At 31.9% G+C, this 13,963-nt stretch overlaps 1 protein-coding gene and 2 long non-coding RNA genes across 4 annotated transcripts; all 3 read right to left on the bottom strand.

The window, feature by feature from the left end:
* Window positions 1-1,856: 1,856 nt before the first annotated feature.
* On the bottom strand, window positions 1,857-5,034 carry LOC132803829 (uncharacterized). The gene is made up of 3 exons (XR_009639048.1): window positions 4,209-5,034; window positions 2,388-2,639; window positions 1,857-2,189 (listed from the first exon to the last, which is right to left on the bottom strand). It is a non-coding gene; the product is annotated as an uncharacterized LOC132803829 (long non-coding RNA).
* A 59-nt stretch (window positions 5,035-5,093) lies between these two features.
* Window positions 5,094-6,504, bottom strand: LOC132803750 (large ribosomal subunit protein eL6z-like; the record flags this gene model as incomplete). The annotated part of the gene is made up of 3 exons (XM_060817263.1): window positions 6,483-6,504; window positions 5,306-5,534; window positions 5,094-5,196 (listed from the first exon to the last, which is right to left on the bottom strand). Coding segments are annotated over exons 1-3 (354 nt in total), but the record flags the coding sequence as incomplete, so codon positions are not given.
* Window positions 6,505-8,252: 1,748 nt separating this feature from the next.
* On the bottom strand, window positions 8,253-13,538 carry LOC132803848 (uncharacterized). Of its 2 annotated transcripts, XR_009639087.1 has the most exons (4): window positions 13,215-13,538; window positions 9,616-11,253; window positions 8,762-8,852; window positions 8,253-8,627 (listed from the first exon to the last, which is right to left on the bottom strand). It is a non-coding gene; the product is annotated as an uncharacterized LOC132803848 (long non-coding RNA). The 2 variants fall into 2 exon arrangements; XR_009639088.1 differs by lacking the exon at window positions 8,762-8,852 and having other exon boundaries at window positions 8,254-8,627.
* Between the last annotated feature and the right edge of the window lie 425 nt (window positions 13,539-13,963).

Here is a 13,963-nt window from a genome sequence, read left to right as displayed (position 1 = left end):
AGAAAACATTTAATATGTCCCCAAGAAGATAATAATCATCAAATGCGGCTCCTACCATGGACCTACCAATAATCCAAACCACAACAGGTGTGGTCCTTGTGGTCCTTAAAATTTTGAATAGAAGCATAAAGTAAAAGAGCTTCTTCATATCATAATATGCTGACAACATAAATACAATTGAGTGAATAATCTTCCACCAGTTCCTTTCACCCTAAAGAGAAAAAAGTTCATTCCACATAACTCCTGACAGACATAGTGGATCAAGTAGAATAAGATGTCAAGTTTGTGACACATGTGCTAAATCATAACATAACATTAGCTTGAATGGATGCAATGTTGACATTGTGGTGATTTGTGGATTATTTTGTTCACGATCATAAATATAGTTACATTTAGCATGTTCTTCATATACAATAACATTATCAAAGTTGTCAAATTCGATTGAGGTGGTTTGCTTTCAAAAAATAGAAAAATTAAATATACCGATAGAATGTCGTTAATTACAAATGGAACCACCGTTAAATTTTCCAACAACCAAGTGTTTCGTAATTACAGATGGACCGTATGTAACGAACAAAGGTTGTAATTTTCAAATGGAAATTTCCAAACCATTTATGGTTTGTTGTACATAAAATCAAACCAACATATAACTTGCACTTTTATATCATGTCAAAATGTGACAAACAATGAATCCAATATAAGGGAAAAATATATACGTATATGTACATATATATATATACACATACCAAAAATCTTTAACTCTGCTGCACACGAACGTATACTTTAATTATATATTTTTGAAGTCTATGAGCTCCACAATGAAGATTTTCAGTCTTTTGTTATCACAAAAGGTTGGGGGTATGCAAGAAGACTGAACTACACTGAAGGTGGTATTGTATTTTCTGCAATGGTTGGTCAGTGTGAAGAAAGGCAGAAAGGTACGTAACCAACAAAAGAGAAAGAGAGAGGGAGACACACAGGATTCATTGAATGTGGTAGCAGGGAGAGGAAGAGAGAGGGATAGAAGTTAACGAGGGTAGATGAGAAATGGGAGATGGTAAGATAATTTGTTTAAATATTTTCCTCTTTATTCGACAGTTAATGAGAAATGGGAAATGGTTCCATTTATTCATCTTTCATATCCATTTATTTAAATATTTTCCACAACTGCACAATCAATTCCCTCCTGACTACTCTCTTATGGACATACTACCATGGAGTCGCATTTTAAAAGAGATTGGAAGAAGCTTTCAAGCTAGGAATAGTCTCCAATCTAAAACTAACTAAATTTCAATGCATACCATTCAAACAAGTTCAAATCGTCTCAAAATAGAGAGCCAATATTTGAGAACTCAATTACCATCCATTTAAATTCTCATCCTTCTTATTTCTTGCTTTTCCACTTCTCAAACAATATGGAGAATTTAATAATGAAATTGGGTTCTTACACTTCATCTTGACATGAGAATCATGTAGAAAAACTAAAAACTAAATTTGAATTAGCAAGCGAAAAATGTATAAGTGTTTTATGAATAAAAAAACTAGAGAATATTACAACTCCTACAAAAGGCTGTGTTAGTATTAAATCCATGGTGTAATTGTTTAAAGTGGTATTATTCCTTAAACACGGAACTGCTTTGAGCTTTTTACATTGAAGGTATACTCACATTTATGTCGATTCATAATCAGATTAGCCAATATGAGATTACTGTCCAATCAAAGAAAAAACAAGTAGAAGCAGTGCATCATAATGAAAGGCTAGTTTTAGTTTCAAATAAAGCCTAAAAAGCATAGACTACGTCCGTCAATATTTTCAAGTTAAAAATCATAAATGTAAATGTAATTATGGCAAAAAATGATAAACTTGTAACTATATAATACCATACCACGATGAATGTTGAACGTACATGAACAGGTGCTGTCAAAACTGATATACTAGCAAAGAGAAAATATTTAACCAAATAATACATAGACAATCACGTTTATCTAGCCAATGCATTGAAACTAGAAGTAAGATTTCAATGTGTTCCAAGTATATATCTTTCTATAATATCAATTCAACTGAGTGAATTTGTTTTAGCTGCAAGATGAATGAGTGCTCGCTTAAGTGGTGCGAAGCTTCTTGTATATTTGCACAAAAAGCTGCTTGTGCAGATTTTCAGATTCCTCATCTGTCATGTTCATTGTGTCTGCATACAAACACCAGTAAAATAAAGGTTAAAGGTAATTAAGATAAAGTAGCTTATTATCAAATTTGGCTTCTCCACATTAATTCTTTCGTGTTTAAGCACAGCCACTATGTACAAAACAACACAAAGAAACTTAAGCTTGAGCACAAAGAAACTACGTAATTCAAATTTCCAACTATAAATTATCATATTCTATACCTTGAAGCCTTTGGAGAAGGGAAGCAGGGGAACCAAACCTTAACATTTCTTCCTTTTTTCTCTCAAGCTCATGTAGCTTCTCCTTTGCAGTAGCCAACTCTATTGTTCTCATAATTCTGCACCGTGTACCATACAAACAGGAGAAAATGTTTCACAATCAATACAATAATTTTGACACCACCTAAAGAAAGCAAGATAAATATTAGCTGATTTCTGAGCTCCATAATGCGCGATTCCTTTTCCAAGTTCTCCCTGTAAGTTTAAATAAATTCAGGATCTGTTTCTCTATGCATAATTCAATTGTGCTCGACTGATATATATATATATATATAATTAAAAAAAAATCTAGTAGATATCTCCATGCGTAATCCAATTGTGCATGACTAATATCGCAAAAACTAGTAGATAACAAGAAAAGAATAACTCGCTAGCTGCAGTCTTTCTTTGTGAATTTCATCTCTAAGCTGATAATTGTCAAATTGCAAAAAAATATCTAGGAAAAATAATAAGAACATAGACTTAAGTATCACAATAGCGAAACTACTATATATTGGGAAGGCATAAACCACCATGCTCATTAATAAACCATATAAATCAAGCACAAAAGTCATTGTATTAGCACAATACCAAATATTCACTAACAAGCGTTTTAAAATGGGGTTGATGCATGCACTTTATGTACTTAAGTACTACAGGCAGATTCCCAACTGAGAGAAAATGCTTACGTACGTGCATTATTTTGAATTCTAACTTGATTGAGTGAAAGTAAAAATTGATGGTATGCATCCTTGTCAGACAAAAGCTTCCATAACTTGTCAACACTAAAATATATCCAATGAAAAATAAGAGAATGATAAATATTAATCAATAATATTTAACCCAACTGCAAAATAACATATCAAAATGAAACAAGAGAATGATAAATATTAATCAACAATGTCTAGCCCAACTGCAAAATAACATATCAAAGCGTAAAATGTAACAATAATCAGATTAAATATGAAGTTTATGACTTTTACAAAGATACAAATAGCAAAACAGATTACTTGTCAACTAGGCTTTAGAAAAATAAAATTAAATGACATAACAAATGTGTAAGTAAAAATTAGTTTTCTCTTCGTAATAGAAAGAGAAGGGAATAAGAAAGTGATGATGATACTATTAGAACAGTTTGATAGAATACATGCTTGTCTAGAGATCAATTAACCTAGTTCCATAAAGTTATATGAGTAATAAATATAAAATTTAGTCATGAGCATGACCAACCTTACGTCTTATCCTTCAAAACAGCAATTACACCTGCTGCTTCAGCAATTACACCCACAAACCATACAATAGATGGTTTGACTAACAAAAAAATTTATATTATCATAATTACCGAAAATTTGTATCATCATAATTTCTACACAAAACCACCAATAAACCCACTTCCTTTCTACATAAAATGACTAATAGAATATATTTGTATTGTATTCTATTTTCGCTCTATTACCTTCAATGCCCATAAAAAAGACCTTAGATTTTCTTCTCGTTGAAGCAAGCAACCAAAGAAGCAAGGCATACCATAATTATTCATTCCAACCCATGTCCCCAGTGGCATATCAAATGCAGTCAAGCAATGAGTGGTATCAAACACCATTACATCACCAAATATCTTATATGACTTGATAGAAGATGCATATGACCAGACAATGTTCTATAGTTGCTTGTATCCTGCCAACAAGCACATATATATATATATAAACATATATGATCATTTAGAAAAAATTTTACAACTTCATTTAAACACAGACGTCGAAGCAGAATTACAAGGACCTTTACCTGATTCCAAATTGGTTCACCAGGAGGTCCAATGACTGTGGTTTCGCTATTCTTTTTGCTGCGTATGACTTGGTCCCCTAGGCTTAAAATAACATATGGATTGGTCTTGCCTGGAAAGAAAGTTCAAAACTAAAACTTCAAGAGGAACCAGCAAGAGATATTTGGCTGAATATTAACCAGATATGTACATAAATATCAATGCAATCCAGTCAAGAATAATATGATGCAAAATTTCGAACAAACCACAAATTAGCTAAAAATCTGAAAGGAGCAAACATATCAATGACTAAAAGCAGCTAAATTTCACTAATACATAAAGCATAATGGAATTATCTTGTGAAATACATCTAGATAAAAGCATGTAGTTGTTACCATAGAAGAAAAAATATGAAATGGTTTTTGGTTTTCATCTCCTAAATGCAGGGTGGAAGCATAAAAAGGAAAAAGAAATAGATGCAACTGTTGTCCATTATCCTCATTGGAAAGAGAAAAACAATATGATCCCACAAAATGGTTGAAAAAGAACCTTCATTCTTGCAAATTAGCATTTCCATAATTTTGCAAGACATATAATAGCAATTGTAATAGATCAACAACATGTCTATTAAAGAGAGGACTTGCATATGGTAATTTCAATTCAAAAATGCACATTCCACTATCTAGGAAAGAAAATTTTGAACCGAACTGTTAAGAATAGTCGAAATGAATAAATATAAAATAAAAAATAAAAAATAAAAAATAAAAACACATAATTTAATTCCTATTTATAGCAATTGAATACTCATTTCTAATCAGGGGAAAATAAACACAAAAAAACAAAAACAAAAGCAAGACCATTTGGAAATTTATTGGAAGCCACCAAAAAAAAAAAAAAAAAGTCTTACTCACCGGAAGCAAGCCAGATGAAAGTTGCTTCAAGAATACAACTCTCTTCCTTTTAAATCTCCCAGCCAACACAATCAACACCGTCCCTGGAGTAATACTCGTCCTGAAAAGTTCACAGACCCAATTAACAAAACAATGAAACTCAAATAACATGTAGCCAAAACGCATTAAATACATTATTAAAAAAAAAAAAAACCATTTTGGAATTGAACCTGAGCTTGGTGGGCTTGTGCTTGCACTTGTTGACAAGTAGTTTCTTAACGTCATCAGCAGTGTAGAACTTGGGAGGTTTCTGAGGTGGGTTCTCTATGGCAGGCTTCGGATCATGGCGAGGGAAAATGCCGCCTTTTTTGTCCTTGATAGCCCAAAGTCTTCTCTTATGATACATTTTAGACCTTGAATACTTGGTGACCGGAGAGATGAAATGGGGCTGTTTGGCAAAAGGGCAACAAAGTGAAAAAAGCTTGATGAATGAGAAGAGATGAGCCAGCTTTGGGGGAAGGGTGATGAAGGAGAAGAGAAAAGTCAGGTGAAGAAAAGAAAGAAAAAACAGGAAAAAAAAAGTAAAAATATTTAATTTGGATATGACGGTATTTTGGGATTATTAAAAACTGAAAGGGTAGAAAAAAAAAATCGAATGAAGGAGTAAAAATCGTTAAGCTCATCCCTATAAGGCCATTGGGCCAAATTCCCCTATTTTTTTCTCTTTGGGTATTTATGGTTAAACATGAATGTAATCCAATATTTTGTTAGCTAGGCTTTATAGAACTAGCCCATCCCCTTTCCACCAAACTTGGACCTCAGCCTATCTATTTGAGGCCCAATGAAGTTTACAAATTTAATAGGGGAATTTGGCCCAATGCCCTCTTTAGAAGGGCCATGACGATATATATCCTTGCATTGATGAATTTTTTTATTTTTCCCTTTAATATCCATTAAACCCTTAAAAAAATTTTAAAAGACCTGGATGTCCTTTATTTTAGATCTAATACAAGAAAATCTTTTGTGGCTCCTTCGATTCAGCTTCTGGGTTTTCATCCAAAACCAATGCTGAGATTAGAAAGAGGACCAAATCCAAGGACAACAAGTTTGAGTTCGATGAAAGCAATGCTCAGATCTTTAGGCTAATGCTCGACGATGCCCATCTTCAATCTCGCCTTTATTTCTACGAGTATCGGAATATTTTTACCTTCTCGCTTGTGGTTATTTCTTCTTTGTTGCTTCAGAAATACTTGAATGGTGGATTGGAAGAATCTAGGTCTTTAGCAAATGGCAATTTTGTTCTGATTCTACTAGGATTTGTGGGTGTTTTTAAGTTTTTCACGTTGCTCGCCAAGGTTTCTTTTGAAAAATCTGCATCAAGGAGGTTGGAGAACCAATTGAATGTTCTCTTTGGGGCTTTAGGAGCCATAGCTCAGAATATGTTTTGCTTCCTAATTAGTCCTTTGGTTCTAGATTTCAATTCTGGTCCACATGATGGTTTTGGTAGATCTTAAATTGTTGTTTTAATGGTGAGCAACATCCTTTGGTTCTGGATTACCGTAGGGCCTTCGGTAATTACCAATGAAACCTACGGTAATCAATTTGTAGTTGCTGAAAAAATTACCGTAGGTTTCATCGATAATTACCAAAACCCATATGGTTATCACATTTTACCAATTTTTTGGCCCCCACAAGTCCTCTGATGTGTGTTAAATACAAAAACATTCAAAATATACATTCTTCAATGATCCTAAGGAGAAAAAATCCCAAAAGTTTTGAAAAGGTTCTCAAATTGGTACAAAAATTTGATTACCATAGGGCCTTTGGTAATTACCGATGAAACCTATGGTAATCAATTTATACTTGCCGGAAACATCACCGAAGGTTTCATCGATAATTACCGAAACCTCTGTGGTAATCACATTTTACCAATTTTTTGGCCCCCACAAGTCCCCTAATGTGTATTAAATGCAAAAATATGCAAAATATACATTCTTCAATGATCCTAAGGAGAGAAAGCCCTAAAAGTTCTGAAAAAGTTCTCAAATTGGCACAAAAATTTGATTACCATAGGGCCTTCGATAATTACCGATGAAACCTACGGTAAGCAATTTATACTTGCTGAAAAAATTACCGAAGGCCCTACGGCAATCAAAATTTTTTGCTAATTTAAAATTTTTTTCAGAAATTTTAAGTTTTTTTTCTCCTTAGGATCATTGAAGAATGTATATTTTGTATGTTTTTGCATTTAACACACATAAGGGGACTTGTGGGGGCCAAAAAATTGGTAAAATATGATTACCACAGAAGTTTTTATATTTATCGATGAAACCTTTGGTAATTTTTCCAGCAAGTATAAACTGATTACCGTAAGTTTCATCGATAATTACCGAAGGCCCTAGGTAATCAAATTTTTGTGCCAATTTGAAAACTTTTTCAGAACTTTTAGGGTTTTTTTTCCTTAGGATCATTGAAGAATATATATTTTGCATGTTCTTGCATTTAACACATATTAGGGGACTTGTGGGGGCCAAAAAAGTTGTCGAATGTGATTACCACAGGGGTTTCGGTAATTACCGATGATTTCTACGGTAATTTTTCCAGCAAGTATAAATTGATTACTATAGGTTTCATCGGTAATTACCGAAGGTCCTACGGTAATCAAATTTTTGTGCCAATTTGAGAACTTTTTCAGAACTTTTGGGGTTTTTTCTCCTTAGGATCATTGAAGAATGTATATTTTTCATGTTGTTGCATTGAACACACATTAAAGGACTTGTGGGGGCCAAAAAAGTTGCCGAATGTGATTATCATAAAAGTTTCGGTAATTACTGATAATTTCTACGATAATTTTTCCAGCAAGTATAAATTGATTACCGTAGGTTTCATCGGTAATTATCGAAGGCCCTACAGTAATCAAATTTTTGTGCCAATTTGAGAACTTTTGGGGTTTTTTCTCTTTAGGATCATTGAAGAATGTATATTTTACATGTTTTTGCATTTAACACACATTAGGAAACTTGTGGGGGCCAAAAAATTGAGAAAATATGATTACCACAAGGGTTTTGGTAATTACCGATGAAACCTACGGTAACCAAATATTTTTGCCAATTTGAGAACTTTTTCCGAACTTTTGGAGTTTTTTTCTATCTAAAGTTATTGATATTCCATCAATACAATACGACAGATGACTTTTTCCAACAAAACAACAGAAAACCAACATCTATGATGCCAAAACACACGTTACGCGGTTGAGCTACTAATTGCATTCCTTACTACATTGCATAACACATGCATACCACATAACATGCCCCCATTGTCTTAATATAGCGTAGAGCTATTTATGGTCCTTCAGTTGAATGGTGCTGTTGGCTGGCAGTGCTATCAAAAGATATGGCGGCTGAGCATGATCGGCTGCTGTGACCAATCTGTTTGCACCTCCCGCATCTATATTGATGATGCTTCTCTCCTTGAGAAATATGTTGATACTTACATGCTGCAATTGCATGGACACAAGGAAAGCCAGGTTTCTCTATACGACATGTGCATTATCTGTCAAATTTAAATGAATAATATGCTTCAGTGACTACCAAATAAGGGTGCTTATGGAATGAATGATGCAATCTAGAGAAAATCAACTCTAATAAATTGAAAAGTGTGTAAAGACTTTCAGACAAAAATTTTACCAGCCTAATCAAGTACACTCCTCATTCCCAACACTATGATAAAGAAAGGTTGTAAACATGTCCCCAAAGAAAAAAGGTTGTATCCATGTTCCTAAAGAAAAGTTTATAGTATATGGTTAGACAACATAAAAGGAAAGCTCTTTAGGTAAACAAATCAAACATCGATAACATACAAAACTACATGGTAATAATTTAGAGAATGTCATATAAAAGAATAAAGTAAAAGGTCATCAAGTTATTTTATCTCATGGACATAATAAAATCCATTTCCTCCAAATCATAGTTAACATAAGAGAGCTGCATTAGGAGAATAATATGCTTTAAATTTTTATTTTTTTTTTTGAAAAAAAAAAAGTAAACAACCAAGATATAGTAGTGTATTTAGACTTTGAATATATGAAACAACTTACATAATATATTAAACAATATGTGAACAAAACTATGATGCACATTATATGTGAGTCTACATAAATATGAATTTTAGGGACAAAGATATTGCACACGTGATATACATTATGAGCTAATTCACTTAGAATTTTGCTTTAGCTAGTTGACGGAGAATATATCAATGTCACCATTCATATGCCCTTATAATGCAAATAAACAAAATAAAACTTCAAGTTAAATAGAATATACAATTAAAAAACCAAACAAAACATAGAATTCTTCCAAAACTTCAATTTCTATTCTCCACAATTCAGTCTTCAATCTCCATACTTCTAGCATACAAAAAAACACAACATATAATTCTTCCAGCATACAAAATCCACGTTCCTCAACATAAAAAATTCACATTCTTCCATACTTCATCAAAAATAAAGACAAAACTAGGGAGAAAAATTTAGGCTATGTACCTTTGAAAATTTATGCCACTGCCCAAATTTAGTCAATCCTTCAATTAATTGGTTCTTCCTTTCTTCGTATGTGAGCTTCTTTAAGTTGAACCTGTCAAACAAAGAAAGAGAGCAACTATCGTCAGATTCTTTGTTTATAAAAGGAAAAACAAACAAAGAAAGTCATCCATGTAACCAAGTAACTATCGTAAGGAATGGCTAATGCAGCTATGTATCGGAATTGTTATTATCATATAGCAAATACACCTTCCTTTTCCAAATTTGTTTTAGGTATATTATCACCAAGAAATATAACTGCTATCAGAATTCTTCTGGTGAATTACCTGCTCTATGCAGAATTTAAATAATCCACTCACAAGAGTTTACTGCAGTCGATAAAAGACCTTCAAAATTCTTCAACTGAGGTGCAGGCATTTTGCAGAATTTGTTAGGAGTCAAATTTCAAATGTACAAAACTAGTATCTCAACCTAACCACAAAAATATTAAATGTTTTTCAATGTACAAAACATATGAATATTAATTTGAGTAACAAATGGATTATAATGTCTGACTCTTATCCAATACCACAAGGCAAAGAATATTAACTCCAAAATATATAATCTTCTTGATGATTATTGGAGAAATTTCCAATTGGATCATCAAAATTTGCAAGTGGGATAGTTTGAGTGGGCTTAATGTAGAAAAATGAAATAGACCTTAAAATTTTCTAATATGTGATCATCATATTCTGCCATCGATATGTATTTGCAGCAACCCAAGAACTAAAATTATGATTTAATATATACCTTTTTTCTTGAAAGAATCATGACTAAAAAGTATGTAAATGTGAATGAAATAGAAATATATTTCAAATATTCACATCTTTAATTGATAATAAAGTTGTGTAAAGTTCATTGAAATATATTTTTGGTTTAATATTATACCTCCTTTTTTGAGCCACCAATCTCCACAGTAACTTATTATGCCATGGCAAGATGAAAAATGCAATCCTAAGATAAACCAAGCCCATGAATTATCCTTTGAAAAAACATTATAACCCATTGTTACCGATGCATATAATATATATATATATATATAGTCTGTGCATGAAAGAAATAAAAAACAGGGGCATAAATTTACTTTTTTACCAATTAAAGTACAAGATGAAAGAATAGGTTTATATATCACCTTTAGGCAATCCTATCCATAATTGTTATTGCAATTATTTCATAATATATATGAGACCATTGTCTTGTACTAATACATTTCTTCAATGCATCTATGTTAATATTTTTTCCAACGGACTACTAAGATAGCATAAGCAAAATATAAAAGCACACCATCATCAATAGGACTACTAATAACATATATAGAACATTGCATAGTTGTTATATAGCATGATTAAGTGGATAAACTAAACACACATCCAGCTTAAGATTTAATCTATAACATACCCCCAGCTAGTAAGATTTAGTACATGTAAACTATTTTTAGTACTAAGATCCGTAGCATATCATGAAATTTCTTTATGTATGCATATGCTAAAAGTCATGCTGGTGATCCATGAAGATCTTCTACAACATTTTTCCTTGAAGTCACTCACTCCATAGTTCAGTTTGCCACTTCCAGCAGGTACACTAGTTATCATTGTGATCCTTCTGGTAGGTAAGAACATCAAATGGAAGAAAAGTATATCAGAATTAGAATAAATATATCTCGAATTTCAACTAGAAATGTAAAATGATAAATGTTTCTTGCACTTTACTTCATTTAATATGATATATAAGCTGTTCTAAATTCTAATAAGAAAAGGAAAATTGTGATTAAAAAAACAAAACAACTAGAAAAGGGAAAAACCAAATACAAAAAACAAAGGTAAGAATTATTGCTCAAGCTTTGTAATATAATGTTTTTAGCAATCCCAAGATCCTTGAAAGGGTACTCAAGAGAGACGTTGACAACCCTACAGCAAATAAACAAGAACACTATGGTAAACCTCATGCACGAAATAAGTTTATATTAAAAGGCTTGGAAGGTTGCGTCTAAAGAAAAAAGTAACAAGGACTTGAGATTTGTAATTATATCATGTATCCTGTAATAAATATTATGCAGTACTACCTCTTACTTTAATATTAAAATTAAATTAATTGCTAGAGTAAATTGTATCCGAGATGGTAACCAAACAAAATTGTCCCAAGACAAGCAACACCAACATAAATTGTCTGTTTAGTTTTTAGTAACTATCAGAGGCAGTTCATGACTTCAAACACATGCAAATTTTTCTTGTTAAAATCTTCTCAAATAGATAGGGAGCAAGAAAATTTATGGTCATTTACATTCATTATCATTTTTTTTTTTTTTGGTACTCCATTGGTTGTAAATTTAATTTCCATGTATAGAAGAAAACAGCCAAAGATTGTTTTAATGCTTTTATTACAATAATAGAGAATTTGTATTTAACTTTAAATTATTGTTTGAGAGACTAAATCCTGTCAAGGCTAGGATATTTTAGGTTCATTAAGTTTGCATAATATTTGAAGCTGGGCATCTTTCCGCAAGGTAACATCCAGCAACATATTAGGACCCATTGATGGTAATGCTTTCATACTTTTCTTTGTTGGATGAACTATAAGATGAACATGCCAAACATTTATGGCAAATAAACAAAACCTCAAGCCCTAGTTTTTATCATTATAAATTCTGAAAACAAACTAGCAAGCATTTTGTCTAGAAAGCTATGTAAAACTTAACATAAATCATTATCAACATTGTAACTTTTTATTTATTATTAATTTAAGGTATATAATCACAACATGGTCTACATTAACATTTAGCTGTCTTCCATTATCTAGTCAAGAAACTTTTAGAGCCATAGAAATTATGGGTCAAGGAAAAAGAAATGTCCTTTTAACTTTCCATTTTTAATTTAGAAACCTTCAAATGGTTGAAGCCATTCTATTCAAATAATCCATAAGAAATTCAAATAAAAGATATATTGCCTAGAGATAAACATCCAAACTCTAAGCACTTTAATTTACAACACAAGAATGATAAATAATTCACTCCATTATAATTTTTTTTTTAGTAGTCCAATAAGAAATCTTAAGGAAAATGTTTTGCTTGTATGAATAACAAACTAAAATGTTTATTACATTATTTCAATGAGGAATCATTTTCCAAAAATTGATTTTGAAAATTCGTTAGTATTTGATGCATGGAAAATATAAAAAGGAACAAAAATTTTAAAAATCTAAGATAATGAAACTTGGGATTTTTTTATTTTTTTTTTGGGGACAAATTTGAATTATAAAATACTTCTCTCAACATGTGCCAAATAGCTTCCAAAAAAAAAAAAAAAAAAGACATTACAGTTTACAAAGTCATATTCCTTTATAAAGTATTTTCCTTGAGAATTATCGGCCTACCAAATAAGGAAGTGAATAATTCAAGCAAAAACCAGGTACTGCCATTATCTTTTGTTTAATTGTGACAAACTATGAATGAAGGAGTAATTTAGAAGTTCCAAAACATTGAATCTTGATGTGAAATTAATTATTTTTAGAAAAATAAAATAAAATTAAGAATATAAGTTATATAAACATATTTCACAGCAACTTACCTCTAGAGTTTGATGGTTTGGTTCTACTAATCCTTTAGCATCCATGCACTCAGCCTGATACTTTGAAACAGCCAGATTTGACTTGTCTAGCGACAAAGCATACATCACCTGCAAATTTCTAGATAGGCTTTCAGTTCCACACTTTAATCCCTACACTTTCATCTTAGATTCGACAAGGAAGAAACCATCTAAACCATGATTATTGACTTCCATCCCTCCTCCTGAAGAACTCTTTGGTCATCCCAAGTCATTTTGCCATTCTTTCTCACTTTCTCTTCCTCTCCTTCTTCGTCATGCTCCGTTTAGGGCTTGATTTTTCCTTTTTGATATTTGAAAAGGATAATCTGGGAATATATGAAAATGAAAGGGTAAAACAAAAAAAATTCAATCAAAGTGGGTAGATTTCATTAACACGTTTCAAATAAGGATATTAGGTTAAATTCCCCAATTTAATAAGCAGTTTCATTAACAAGTTTTAAATAAGGATATTGGGCTAAATTCCCCAATTTAATAAGCAGTCCCAGAATGTCTTACACGTTATTAGTTTTTTGTTACCCATAACCCATGGAGAAAATTACTCACCATCCAGGGTTGATTGCTAAGATTGACAAAATGGCTGTCATGCGGCTACATTAAAGCGTCTAACTGGAAACAATGACTTACAAGAAAAAGAGGAAAATAAAGGAAGTTTGGTAGTTTTTAAAGTTTTAATAGTGAAATTTTCCATCTCATCCTTCTTCTTTTTTTTC

Source organism: Ziziphus jujuba, chromosome 5 (assembly GCF_031755915.1).
Source record: "Ziziphus jujuba cultivar Dongzao chromosome 5, ASM3175591v1".
NCBI lineage: Eukaryota > Viridiplantae > Streptophyta > Magnoliopsida > Rosales > Rhamnaceae > Ziziphus > Ziziphus jujuba.
The sequence above is the reverse complement of the archived record's forward strand: the minus strand, read 5'-3'. Positions and strand labels throughout refer to the sequence as shown.